The sequence below is a fragment of the Rattus rattus genome, chromosome 15, assembly GCF_011064425.1.
Source record: "Rattus rattus isolate New Zealand chromosome 15, Rrattus_CSIRO_v1, whole genome shotgun sequence".
In the NCBI taxonomy this organism is placed as follows: domain Eukaryota; kingdom Metazoa; phylum Chordata; class Mammalia; order Rodentia; family Muridae; genus Rattus; species Rattus rattus.
Genome location: NC_046168.1, coordinates 33,416,800 through 33,431,488, shown reverse-complemented (window position 1 = coordinate 33,431,488; position 14,689 = coordinate 33,416,800). Strand labels below are relative to the sequence as shown.

General features: G+C 44.4%; 1 protein-coding gene across 1 annotated transcript in view; it reads right to left on the bottom strand.

Moving 5' to 3' along the window:
• Window positions 1-14,368, bottom strand: part of Abhd3 (abhydrolase domain containing 3, phospholipase) — a 52,917-nt gene extending 38,549 nt beyond the window's left edge. Inside the window, exons 1-3 of the mRNA XM_032885641.1 lie at window positions 14,141-14,368; window positions 13,610-13,773; window positions 10,386-10,568 (exon numbers count right to left, since the gene is read on the bottom strand). Of these exons, the coding sequence (XP_032741532.1) occupies window positions 10,386-10,568; window positions 13,610-13,773; window positions 14,141-14,302 (509 nt within the window). The 5' untranslated portion in view covers window positions 14,303-14,368. The remainder of the gene's footprint in view (window positions 1-10,385; window positions 10,569-13,609; window positions 13,774-14,140) is intronic.
• Between the last annotated feature and the right edge of the window lie 321 nt (window positions 14,369-14,689).

Sequence of the window (14,689 nt, the reverse complement as noted above, 5' to 3'; positions counted from 1 at the left end):
CAGATGAGGATGGTTGCAGCTAACCATTGGACTGAACAAAGGGACCCCAGTGGAGGAGTTAGAGAAAAGACTGAGGGAGCTGAAGGAGTTTATAACCCTATAGGAAAAACAATTATATCAACCAGAGCCTACCAGAGCTCCCGGGGACTAAACCACTAACTAATGAGTACACATGGAGGGACCCATGACTTCAGCCACATATGTAGCAGAGGATGTCATTGTCCAGCATCAATAGGAGGAGAAGCCCTTGGTCCTGTGAAGGCTCATTTCCCCAGTGTAGGGGAATGCCAGGGCGTTGAGGTGGGAGTGGGTGGGTGGGAGTGGGAGCATCCTCATAGAAGCAGGGGAAGGGAGGAAGGACTTTGGGGAGGGGGAAAGGGGATAATATTTCAAATTTAAATACATAAAATATCCAAGAAAAATAAAATTTAAAGTAAAAAAAAGGAAGAAAAGTAGAAAGTGTCAGACTAGATAAAAATGGTCCAATATATAAACATATCCATGCAGGTATACACACACATAGCTTGTGGAGTTTTGTTTGTTTTGATTTTCATTTCAGGGGTTCTATATATAGTTCTGTGTCTGTCCTGGAACTCACTATGAGACTAGGCTGTCCTTGAACTCACAGAGATTTGTCTATTTTACCTCCAAAGTGATACAACTAAGGTGTGCACCACCCTGCCTGGCTTGGCTTTTCGGTTTTTTTAGTCTTTTGTAAGCTGGAATTGAAATCACTTTGTAGCTGAGGATGATCTTGAACTCCTGGACCTCCTACTTCTCCCTTCCAAATAATGGAATTACAGACTACTATATCTGCTATTACATTAAAAAATTGAGACACTTTGAAAGTTAAACAATGAAAAAGGTTATCATGTAAACAGTAAACAAAAGAAGCCAAGAGTAGTCATAATAATATTAGTTAATTATATACTTTGTGACATGAAATTAAAAACGACCTATCAAGTTTCTGCCTTAGGCTCAGAGAAGGGACAACAAGTCCTGTCAGATTACAAAGGTAAAACCCCTTGCGATGGTTTAAGAAGCTGGCCAAGGAGATGGAGGATGAACACAAGGTTTCCAAGCAGAAACAAAAAGAGGAGCAGAAGAGGTTCAAGGAGCGAAAACCCAGGCTGAGTGAAAGGACTCCCTGACTATAGGTGAAATAAAAACCAGGCAACAGCAAGTTCCTTATGCCTGAGACTATGCTGCCTCTTGGTTCATCCCTAGTTAAACACCTACAGGCCCATGAGCTGCCTGACATCGGTGCTCAGAACTGAACTGGGCATCTCTGGAAGAGCCGCTCAGAACTGAACTGGGCATCTCTGAAAGAGCCGCATTCACTCTGAACTCATGCCCAAGCCATCCCCACAGCCCGCCATTATCTTGGTAGACAATATTTATTGCATTTTTATAGAGTTGCTTATGAGCTGAGCACCTATACATCCAAGGGTGTAAAAGCTGTCCAAGGACCTTTGTGTGCTGGTGCATACCTATAATCTAGAATATGAACAGGAAGCAAGGAGCATCAGGAATCCAAGGTCAATGTCAGCTATAAAGAGAATTCAAGGTCAGCCTGGGCTACATAACACCCTGTATCAAAATATTAAGTTGTTAAGGCTCCTCAAGAACTAGTGACATTTCAAACAGCTTTTCCTCGGCTCACCACTTCTCTGTCCCCTCCTCTCAAAGGCTACTCTAATTGCCACAAGCCAAAGCATCAATTTGGGTTATCTTTGATAAGACCTAAACCTTAGTGGCTCTGTGGCTCTGTGGAATAGCCAGTTAATATTTTATGATTGTGGTTAAATTTTTAGTCATGATATTTCTAAAACTAGTGGCTGTGTGGCCATAAGTGTCAAACACTTCCTGTATGTGAGGAACGAGAAAACCTCAGACATAGCTGGCATCAAGACTACGCTTTCGTCCTCAGCTCCGGGAGAAAACAAAACAAACAAACAAACAAACAAAAAGACTACTCTTTCAAGTGTCATCTCTTACATCATTTTATTGAAATCCTCCTTTCAGTCCTATTGCCTCTGACTTGAAATTTATTCAGCAGCTTTCTAATGCTCTCATAGTTTATCTTATTCATCTGAATCCAGTCCAGGTCTCTAACTTTTTTTTTTTACATATTTGAGTGCTCATAGGTAACGGGAGTGTCACAAGGCACGACACAGGGACTGGAGGTTAACCAAGATGGCAGCAGCCTGTCTGTCTCAACAAGGCCTGCCCTGCCTTTGCATTGCCCACTGACTGACCAGGCGTGCTACCCTGGGCTTTCTTAGAATGGTCTCTTTGGGGTATAGGCTACCCACTGCACCTTGCTTCCATCTGGCCTTCCATCAAGGCTCTTCCTTATGTGAGAGAGTGGCCCTCATTTACTCCTGTGGACTCCAAGAACAATACTTTCAAAATTTTTGTTCTCAGTGAGGGATCAACCAGTCAATGTTCTTTATATAGACTGCATGGGAGCCTCAGTAAGTCTAGGAGGTGGAAGGAATTTCTGCGAAGAAGAAAATGGAAGAGTAGAGAGATCAGAATAAGATGTTTCTGGAAGTACATGGAGTATGTAACCTTGGGACCTGAACTCAACCTGACTCAAAGATCCCCTCACCCACCTCCATTTGTCCTTGTAAGTTAGTGACATTCATGTCTTCCCAAGGAGGATGGGTGTTCTGAACACAGAGTACATCTTCTGGGGATGCCAACTCTGATAAAAAGAGCTCTGATTGCAAAAGGTTAGAGGTCATTTTTGTGCTCGCTTGTAGATATGTGTACGAAGGATGAAAACAAAGCCTTGGGCATGCTAGGCAAGCGCTTGGCTACTAAGATACATCTTCATCTCTGAGGTGGATCTCACAGTGGACTACCTAACAGTGGCACCCCCCGTCAGTATCAACCATAATTATTTCCTAGACTACCATTACATAATCTAAACCTTTCATCAGTGTTTTCTAATATGCTTACCTAGCTAGTCTCAAGAACAATGAGTGGCAATTATTCATTTCTCACTCTTAAAAAATGTTATTTTTACAGAAAGTGAGTTACTAAGACAGAAAGTTAACTTAAAATAATTTCTAATCTAGACCGGGAGAAGTAGTCAGAACTCAGTCTGTTGTTGCAACAGCTGTTTCCTCGGTGTGGTACCCTCATCCTCCCTCATCCTTCCTCCCCTGAGGGGGTCTTCACATTACCCCAAGGTACCACTCGAAATGCTGGAAATGCTACTGATCACTGAAATCCAGACATCATCGTTACTACACCCCTAAATACAACCACAAGCTGAAAGGAGAGATACACTTGAAGGCAGTCAAACTTTAACCTTAAACTATCTTTCTCCCCTTGCCAATAAGTGGGCTCTGCAGTGAATCAAAGGGGCACTGTCCTTCAGAGCACAGAACAAAAATAGTGCTTTCTCTAAGTAGGAAAAAAAAGTAGTGAGGCATGCTTCAAAACACATCTTAATGTTGAAAATTTCTCAACAAAATTTAAAAAAAAAAGGAAATAAAGACCCTCTCCCCTTTCTTCTAACTCAGCTTCCCAATCTCTCTCTTTTTCCTATCAGACTTATCAAGTGTATGCTCAGCTTCTCTGCTGGTCTCCTGGGGACACCTAAGGAGATGAAAACAATCCATTTTGGCTAAGTTCCTGGGAGTTGAATCCAGGGCCTCCCACGTGCTAGGCATGCACTGTAGCAATAAGCTGGGCTCTAGCCCTAAGCTGAGCTCTCGGCCCCTTAGGTGTGCATCTTTAAAGAATGAGAGGGGCTTTCTACCCCTCTTTTATTCCTTCTTGGGTATTGGGATTCATATATAATAGCTAGAGCTGAACTGATGGGGCTGGAGCGATGGCCCAGTGGGTAGTGTTTTTACCATGCAAGCATGAGGACCTGAGTTCAGAGTCCCAGCACTCATGTAAAAGCCAGGCATGGCAGAAAAAAGTAAACCCAGAGTGTGCATGTGTATGTGCATGCCTGCACATGTTTCTGTGTGAGCAAGTGTGAGAGTTGTGCACGCTTTGGGCAGTGCAACACAGAGAGAGACAGGTGTGGCTAAGAGGCTTGCTTACGTAAAATAGTTCAGTGAGAGACCTTGCCCCACTCCCAAGGAAAGAGAGAGAAGGAAAGGCAAAGGGAGGGAGAGTGACAGAGAACATCCAGCTGCTCACATGGGTGAGCTCCTTCCTATCTACACATATGTACATCACATGCACACCACACATATGTAAATCATATACACACCACACATATGTACATCACCCACATGCCACCCATATGTACATCACCCACATCCCACTCATATGTACATCACACACATGCCACCCATATGTACATCACACACATGCCACCCATATGTACATCACACACATGCCACCCATATGTACATCACACACATGCCACCCATATGTACATCACACACATGCCACACATATGTACATCACATACATGCTAGAGTTAAAGTACTCAATGGCTCCTCGGAAAAAACCATATTAAACAACAAAACCAAACCTTAAACAACAAAAAAACCTGGACTGTGGAAATGGCTCGGTCTGTACAGTAAAAACCTGAGTCTGGTCCCCAGAACCTATAAACTGCTGGCAGGGTTGGACATGGTGAAGAGCACTAGCTATTCTTCCAAAGGATGTGGGTTCAATTCCCAGTACCCATGTTGCAGCTCATGACTGTAACTCTAATCCCTGAGGATCAGACACCCTCTCTGGCCTCCACAGCTAGCAGGCATGTATGTGTCACACAGACAAATGTAAGCAAAAACATATACACATAAAAATAAATAAATTTTAAAAAAGCAAGACATGGGTGTGGTGGTGCACATCTGTAATCCCAGCGTTAAAGAGGTAGAGACAGGCAGCTTCTTGGGCATCACTGGTCAGCCAGACTTGTCTGTTTGCCAAGCTCTAGGCCAGTGAGATACCCTGCCTCATAAAAGTAAAATCCAGGGACAGTATCTGAGGCGCAATACCCAGAGTTGTCCTCTGGCTTCTACATGAATATACAAAATCAGAGTGCCTGGGTTCTGGCACTGATGTGTACCAGACAAACTGTGTCCCATCCTGGACTTCCATGGGAAAGAAAGATATCTGTTCCTTGACTCTACCCCACCTGGGTGCTGGAGGACACATCCCAGGGCCTCATGCGTGCTAAGCAAGTGTCCTAACACTCAGTCCAACTTGAATCTTATTGGGGGCACTGTTAGTTTGCGTTTCCCGTCCCTTGAAGCCAATTCTGTCTCAGCAGAATGCACACTTCTCCGGTTCTGCATATACTGTGACTTCAACCAGACTATATGCTCCTGGGGAATATAAGCTCCTTCACTGTACAGTACCAAATACTTAATGCATTACTGGCCTAGATTTCAGTGAGCTTGTTATTACATAATTCTGGATGGGTCACTCTTTAAGATTAGCTGGGGGCAGAACATAATGATAAATGAGTTTTTTTTTTTTAAAGGCCAAGGTAACAGCTGGTCCAGATACAGTCAAATTTACTTTTCTCCCCTTGTTTCTGTTTTGCTCCAGGGAACCAGTTCAGAGAATTAAAAGAGGGTACAAGAAAACTTAGTATTGTTCTGGTACATAAGTTACTACTGCATGTAGGTTTCTTTTATTTTTTTAAATTTCATTTTCTTTCTTTCTTTTTTTTATTTAAGGAATAAGAGTGCTGGTTTGAGGAGACAGCCTTGATTTACTTTAGTCAATACTTTTTTTTTCCATATTTATTAACTTGAGTATTTCTTATTTACATTTCAATTGTTATTCCTTTCCCGGTTTCAGGCCAACATCCCTAACCCCTCCCCTCCCCCTCTATATGGGTGTTCCCCTCCACATCCTCCCCCCATTACCGCCCTCCCCCCAACAATCACGTTCACTGGGGGTTCAGTCTTGGCAGGACCAAGGGCTTCCCCTTCCACTGGTGTTAAATTTCATTTTCTTGATAAGTGTTTCTCTATGTTACTTAGGCTGGACCCCAAATTCCGGGGTTCAAGTGATCCTCCTGCCTCAGTCTCCTGAGTAGACTATAAGTATTGCACCACAAAGAAAGATTCTCTGTGTGTGTGTGTGTGTGTGTGTGTGTGTGTGTGTGTGTGTGTATACCCATGCACACATTTGTGTATTGCTATAGTGTGCATATGGAGGCAAAAAGGACAACCTCTGGTGTCAGTGTGCAAATTATACTTTGTTTGAAACAGGGTCTCTGTAATTACTGTGTGCTTCATATGCCAGGCTAGCCAGCCTATGATCGCCTGGGATTCTCCTGCCTTTACTCTTTCCCTGGAGGAGGAGGAGGAGGAGGAGGAGGAGGAGGAAGGGGAAGGGGAAGAAGAGGAAGAAGAGGAAGAAGAGGAGGAGGATTATTGACACCCATGCTGTGTGGTGTCTGTCTGCTTTTGTTGTTGTTTTGTTTTTAAACATGGGTCCCAGGGGTCTCAAACACAAGTCAAAGAAGTAAGACTTTCTATTATTAGAGGAAACTAACCACTTCCTAGCCCTCTGGTTTCCATGGGCTGTTTTTCTTGTGGCCCTGACCTTTATTTCACGTGTTCTCTAGGAAATGGATGTCCCATCAGATTGATAAAACTGCCAAGAATTTATCTGACTCAACCACAGTCTCCTCCAACTGGACGTTCCGCAATCATGGTGCTGTTAAAATGGTCAGAGTAGCCAAGTCAAATCTTCTTCTAAGTCTATTTTTCCTTTGACCTAGTTAGGAACACCTTTGCTCCTAATTAATCTTATATACACTTTGGCCTAGTTTCCTTCCCATCAACCATTGATTTTGAGTGACTGGAAAATGTGTTTACATGGACTATAAACCCTTCAGTTTCATTCATTCATAGACTGGGAGTTAGATATCTCTCTACTGTCTCAGTATCTAACAGACAGCATCTGCAGTTCCCTGCTGACCTGGCAGAACTCATGCCCCTCCCAAGTTCCCTTTTTTACATAAGGTAACGAGCAGAGCTAGACCCTTGCATCACATGGAAGTTATCTTTGACTACAAAACTCTGTATTAGGAGACCTTATATGGATATCCATGCTGTCTTGTGCTTCTAAATTATAAAATGTGCTGCTCTGAAGAAAGGCCAGAAGATGACAGAAAAAAAGACAAACTTTTCTACAGACACACTTTGCACAAACACGTACTGTATACACTCCACCTAAGTTCTCCAAAGTAGGAAAGGGATCTGTGATAGGATGATTTGGCTAGCTCTTGGAATACTCTGTAAGCAGTGGTCCTGACATGTGAGTTCAGGTTTACCTCTAAGCCCATCTAGGTTCCATCATACTACAAAGCTTTCCACAAGCCTCGTCAGCTGCTGAATCCCCAGCCACACCCCCAATAACTGAGCTCCCTTTTGCCTCCTTAGGACGCAGCACAGCCTTCTTTCAAGTTTTCCGATTTACGTTTCCCTTCAGTAGTCTCTAAACCTCCTTGTACTCTGTGGTAAAACTAAAAAACATTTTGTAATTCACAATCCCTGCTCATTGACTCTGAGATGACTATCTGATTTGCCCTGGTCTGACTGGTGGAACATTGCAGAAGGAATAGTGTGGGAGTTCTCAGCTGGGCCTCAGAGGCTGTGACAGCTTCTGTGCTTGTTCAGTAAACCTTCTTCTACCAAGAGAACGGTTCAGGGTGAGCCTGCATGCAGATGAAGCACCAGGACAGATGAGCTGAGGTTCCCCCAGCCTCTAGCTGTCTTGACAGCTGATGACATATGCACAGATGATCTTGGCCAAGACCCCAAGATACCTTCAGTGACCTTAGCCTAAATTGCCCACCCCTGGGACTGAGCAGAGCAGTTGTTTTAAACAACTAAATGCTGGGAGGGTTTGTTAAATGGCAAAGCTAACTGATACAGCCACTCCAACTTAGAGCAGAAACTTGACATTTTTTTAGGTCAAGGCTTTATTTGTAGAACCCAGAAACTTTGAGAGTATGTATGTGTGTGTTGCACATACTTACTAGTATGAGTATATACATGTGGGTACATGTGTGTGGAAGAAAGTAGTTAATGCAGGCTGCCTTTCCTCAATCACTATCTGCGATTAGTTTTTCAAGGGTCTCTGAGTAAATCTGAAGCTCACCAACCTGAGTAGCCTGGCTGGTCTAATGAGTTTCAGGGGCTTGATTTCCATCTCCCTGGTGCTTTGGTTACAGGAACACATTAGTGTGTCCAGCCTTTTTTTTTTTTTTAAAGATTTATTTCTATTTCATGTGTATGAGTGTTTGTTAGCACACTCATATGTATGTGTACCATGTTACATGCCTGGTGCCCACAGAGCTCAGAAGAATCTGTATAATTAAATTTACAGGCAGCTATAAGCTGCCATGTGGGTGCTGGGAACTAAACCTGGTCCTCTGCAAGAGCACTAGTGCTCTTAACTGCTGCTTTACCTCTCCAGTCCTTGTTCTCATGTTTACTGTGCAGAAACTGTCTGATTGAGCCATTTCCTCAGCCAGATAGGAGACTCTTGGCAACTAAAAGAAATGGTTACTAGGCCCCAAGGTCATGATGAGCTTACTGATAAAAGTTTGTTCTTTCCTCCTTTTTCAGGCAAAGGCTAGTCTGATTCAACACAGAACTCCTCACTTTCGGACTGGTGTGCACCTAGTGCACATGAAATCCTGGGTTAGGTCTGCACAACCCCCTGAACCCAGAGTAGGGACGCATGAATTCGAAGTCACAACACTCTGAGGCTGGAGCAGGAGGAACAGAAGTTCAAGGTCATTCTTGACTATTCGGTCAAGCTGATGACAAGGAACTGGACCAGGCATCTTTCTCACAAGGTCCCAGAGAAAAATACAAGGTTTCTGATTATTTGTGTCTTCCTTACATTTTAGCTACATTGTAACTTTGAGGTTGGCCTGAACTTCATGAGATCCAGTCTCAAAATTGGAGTAGGGAGTAACTTTGTAGATCCCCCAGGTTTTTAGTATGACCAAGTTTGAGATGTAAATTAGAAACAAGCTTGTTAACTGGATGTTGTTTAAAAATGAAATAATCACAGATTCTTGCTACTTCCTAGCAACCATGTTGCACAATATTGTATCGGAGCTTCTGAGAGAATGCTCTTTTACGGACAGAAGAGGCTTTGCCTGTGTAACAACAAAGTTAATTTGTTAAAATATAATTTTCTACTATGCCCATTTCCCTCTTTACATGAAAATGTTTTTATTCACATAAATTCAACCTCAGTTTTTCATACAAAACAGTGTTTCCAGTTTAGCAAGAGTTGACTCTAAACACAAGTCACGGACTATACCATTGCAATATTACCATCAGTTAAAGAAGACTAATACAGACACACACACCCACACCCACCCACACACACACACATCACTATCTTTCATAACTGTCCTGCTTTAAGATTCTGGAGCTGAATCTGAAATGTAAAGCTGCTAAGTCACATGGAAAAATTGTACCTGGTGGCTAAGTTGAATAATGGTCGCTTCAAAAATGCTGTGGTATCAGCTGGCCACCAGCCACAAGCACCTGCAAATTCAGGCGGACGAAAAAAGGAACTGATTGCCTGTGGAAAAATAAGGATGACCTACAAGCTGATGCTGAACATTTTTCACACTTGGACCTAAGCTAGGCAGATAAGATCAGCAAATCTAAGGTCCAAACTCAAAGTGTGTGTGAGAGCCTCTGTATACTGTCTCAGGAGCCTGGAGCTGCTGTTCTGCATAGCACTGTCTCCATCGGGGGCTGCAGCTGTATGTTGCAGGGGAGGTAGCTCTAATTTCATTGGCTGATTTGCCCTTGGTCTGTGTGGTTAATATGCCAAGAATCATTTCCTGTGAGTCAGGAAAGAGAAACAAAAGAATCAGATCTAAGTAATAAGTAGGAGATTGCTTTATTTATTCATGAAGAGGTGTGTGTGTGTGTGTGTGTGTGTGTGAGAGAGAGAGAGAGAGAGAGAGAGAGAGATCATGAGACTGAGGGGGGGGAGGGAGGAGGAGGGAAGTATACACCTAAGGGAGGAAAAACCCTTTGCTTTGTTTTTTTGAGATAGAGTTTCTCTGTGTAACCCTGCCTATCCTGGAACTCACTCTGTAGACAAAGCTGGCTGTGAATTCACAGAGACCCACTTGCCTCTGCCTCCCAAGTGGTGGGTTTTAAAGGCATGTACCAGCATGGTGGTGGTGGTGGTGGGACCAGGGTTTCGATCGTGTTTCTATGTACTCTAATAGCCTAGAGCTTCCTACAAAGACTAAGCGAGCCTAGAACTCACAGAAATCCACCTGCCTCTGTCTCCCCTTGCTGGGATTACAGGTGTGCCCCATCATGATCATTCAACCTGAAATATTAGCATATCTGTAAGAATTAGGTGAAAAACAGGAAGCAATCTTTCACAGTTACCTGTATCCTAATTCTTCACTGAGATGGATCATATGAAGGATGTAGGATTCCTTGCTTGTTCCAGTGAGGCCAGGCAGGAGCAAGATAGTAGGTCTGGTACTGGCATCCACATAGCATGCACTGTTACTGTTATCAAACCAGTCCAGTGAGATCTGTCCTCCGTCTGCTGTTTTAATGAGTTCACTGCAAATGACAGTTACAAAGGCATCACTGAGCAGTCCTTTCAGTTGCATCTTGGTGTTTTCATTCTATAAGTATGACATTATCTGGTCATCTCAAAATAACCTACCTACATTCACAAATATCCACATCTCTATAAATGTCTCCTTTGAGTACAAAAATATTATGAAGATTAATGCTATATTTCCAGCACCCTTAATAAAAGGTAATAGGTAAAAAAAGAGGATATCAGGGTAATTGGTGGCTGTGTGAATGTGGTAAAATAATTATATACATGCACAAAATTATCAAAGAATCAATAAAATATTTTAATTAATTTAAAAAAAAAGCTTCAAAGAATTTCAAATATGTGTGTGGAAGTGTGGTAGAGCTCCTGGTTATCATGCACAGGCTTTTGATTTATCCACGGTAACACACACACACACACACTTGCACAGCCCTTCATATATCTACATTCATCATTTCCTCATTACTCTCAAATGACTAGCATTTAACCACTATTTGATTGAGGTCATATAGATACCAACAGGGAATTATGAGGAAGTCCGGGGCTGATTGGTTCTATGCTACTACTCTTTTGACAAAATCTGTTTCTTGAACAACTTCTCACATAGCATCTGTGGGTCCAATATTACAAGTTGGCAGGGAAAAAAGGAATTCTGGAAAGGCTAGATGACTCAGGGAAATAAGTAACAGACACCATTTAAATCTCCTGGTTAGATATGTCCCCATTCATGTCTGCAACACCTTAAAGACAGTTTCCCCTCCACATCAAACCAGACACACTCAAACTAATAGAAGAAAAAGTGGGGAAGAGTCTCAAACACATGGGCACTGGAGAAAATTTCCTGAACAAAACACCAATGGCTTATGCTCTAAGATCAAGAATCGACAAATGGGACCTCATAAAACTGCAAAGCTTCTGTAAGGCAAAGGACACTGTTGTTAGGACAAAACAGCAACCAACAGATTGGGAAAAGATCTTTACCAATCCTACAACTGATAGAGGGCTTATATCCAAAATATACAAAGAACTCACGAAGTTAGACTGCAGGGAGACAAATAACCCTATCAAAAATGGGGTTCAGGGGGTTGGGGATTTAGTTCAGTGGTAGAGTGCTTGCCTAGTAAGTGCAAGGCCCTGGGTTTGGTCCTCAGCTCCGGAAAAAAAAAATGGGGTCCAGAGCTAAACAAAGAATTCACAGCTGAGGAATGTTAAATGGCTGAGAAACACCTAAAGAAATGTTCAACATCTTTAGTCATAAGGGAAATGCAAATCAAAACAACCCTGAGATTCCACCTCACACCAGTCAGAATGACTAAGATCAAAAACTCCGGCGACAGCAGATGCTGGTGAGGATGTGGAGAAAAAGGAACACTCCTCCATTGTTGGTGGGATTGCAGACTGGTACAACCATTCTGGAAATCAGTCTGGAGGTTCCTCAGAAAATTGGACATTGAACTACCTGAGGATCCAGCTATACCTCTCTTGGGCATATACCCAAAAGATGCCCCAACATATAAAAAAGACACGTGCTCCACTATGTTCATAGCAGCCTTATTTATAATAGCCAGAAGCTGGAAAGAACCCAGATACCATTCAACAGAGGAATGGATACAGAAAATGTGGTACATCTACACAATGGAATACCACTCAGCTATCAAAAACAACGACTTTATGAAATTCATAGGCAAATGGATGGAACTGGAAAATATCATCCTGAGTGAGGTAACCCAATCACAGAAAAACACACATGGTATGCACTCATTGATAAGTGGCTATTAGCCCAAATGCTTGAATTACCCTAGATGCATAGAACACATGAAACTCAAGAAGGATGACCAAAATTCGAATGCTTTACTCCTTCTTTAAAAGGGGAACAAGAATACGCTTTGGAGGGGATAGGGAGGCAAAGTGTAGAACAGAGGCTGAAGGAACACCCATTCAGAGCCTCCCCCACATGTGGCCCATACATATACAGCCACCAAACTAGATAAGATGGATGAAGCAAAGAAGTGTAGGCCAACAGAAACCGGATGTAGATCTCTCCTGAGAGACACAGCCAGAATATGGCAAATACATTGGTGAATGCCAGCAGCAAACCACTGAACTGAGAACGGGACCCCCGTTGAAGGAATCAGAGAAAGGACTCAAAGAGCTGAAGGGGCTCGAGACCCCATATGAACAACAATGCCAAGCAACCAGAGCTTCCAGGGACTAAGCCACTACCTAAAGACTATACATGGACTGACCCTGGGCTCCAACTGCATAGGTAGCAATGAATAGCCTAGTGAGAGCACCAGTGGAAGGGGAAGCCCTTGGCCCTGCCAAGACTGAACCCCCAGTGAACAGGATTCTTGGGAGGAGGGCCTTAATGGGAGGAGTTTTGGGAGGGGAACACCCATATAGAAGGGGATGGGGAGGAGTTAGGGGGATGTTGGCCTGGAAACCGGGAAAGGGAATAACATTTGAAATGTAAATAAGAAATACCCAATTTAAAAAAGATGGGGAAAAAAGGATTAAAGATAATTGAAAAAAAAAAAGACATTAGCCTCAAAAATCCATGTACTTATTACTATGAGTTCTTTTGTGGGGAGACGCACAAAACCTAAAGCTATTGACAGCTGTCTAACCCCTATTCCAGGATCCTCAACACGTGAATACATTAATGCATCTCATCAAGGTGTCTAGGTCCTCAAGGACAAATCGGAAACGACAAATTGGAAAACAGTAACACAAAAGCCCGCAAAGCGCTTCTTACATCCCAGAAATAAGCCAGGGTGTTCATCTGTCCATTCACATTAGGATGTAAAGGAGATTAAAAAAACAAAACAAAACAAACAAAACAAAAAAGGTGGGGAGGAGCAATACCTGAACATTTTCCAGCAGATGGAGGTAGCTGGGTAGACCCCGCATCCCTCCCATTTTCTTTTCTCTTTAACATTGTTTCTTTTGTTAAGCACAGGTGTATTAACTAAGAACTGGAAGCCTGAATTAAAAGCAGTGATTCAGAAGACACAGCTCAAGATGGACATTCACTTACTTCCTGTACTGCACCCGGGGCTTGGCAGTGATGAAGGGTCTCAGCAGTGTCTGTCCTCGGCTCTCCCAGCACCAGACCGTCGGGTAATAGGTTTCTGTCACCACCGGACAGTGGTCCTGTAGGAAGCGGCTGAAACTCTCCCCTCCAATCACTAACTGGGGTTTCTGCCGGGAGAAGCAGCATCGGTAAGGGGTCCAGAACAAAGTTTACGGCGGTCGTAAACCAGCAACCAGTGGACTTAGCAGTGTCCCCACCCGAAGGCCGCGCGCGAGCCCTCCGATTCCATCTCCCCGGAGACTGACGCACAGAATTCACAATCACAACAGTCCCAAGCTGCGCTCAGTCGCATCCCGGGAGAAAAGGCGAACTGAGTCTGGGTGCCCTTCCCGAAGTACTGCAGCTGTGCAGGCCGGACCGAGGCCGGGAGGACCTAGAAGCAGGACCCCGGACCTCAGCGGGAGGCTAGTGGCGCCCGTGCACCGGCGGGTCCCTGGGGCCCGCCACGCTCCACTGCCCCCGCCCCTGGCTCACCTTGGCAATGCTGCTCAGGTAGTAGCAGGCATAGGCGACGCTGAAGCCCAGGATCAGCGACAAGCCCACGCCCGAGCCGAAGAAGCCCACGCGAACCTGGTGCTCCAGGTAGAGCGCCAGCTCCCGGGACAGCACCCGCAGATCCATGGCCAGGCGCTGCATGGCGCGAGCCCGGCGCAGCTGCAGCGGAGGCCAGCTCGCGGGAGCGCGGGGGACCGGCGACGCGGGGAAGAGGCGCCTAAGGGGTGGAGCATGGCTTGGCCTCAGCCAACGGCGGCCCGGGAGGCGTGACCAAGCCCGGCCCGCCCCACCCCACCTGCGAACCTTCCAGACTCGCGCTGGAACTCCTCTCGACTGTGGACCCCCAGTGTCCCTGCAGAGCCAGGAGAGAGCGCGCGAGCCCAGATGAAAACAGGCTGGGCCGCCACTTGACCTTGAACTAGTAGACTCAGCCCAGCTCCAGGCAGCAGTTTGCAGAAGACCGGCACTTGCTTCAGATTCCAAAGCAGATGGGGAAGGAGAGCTTGCAGGATATAGGGAGAGAATCCT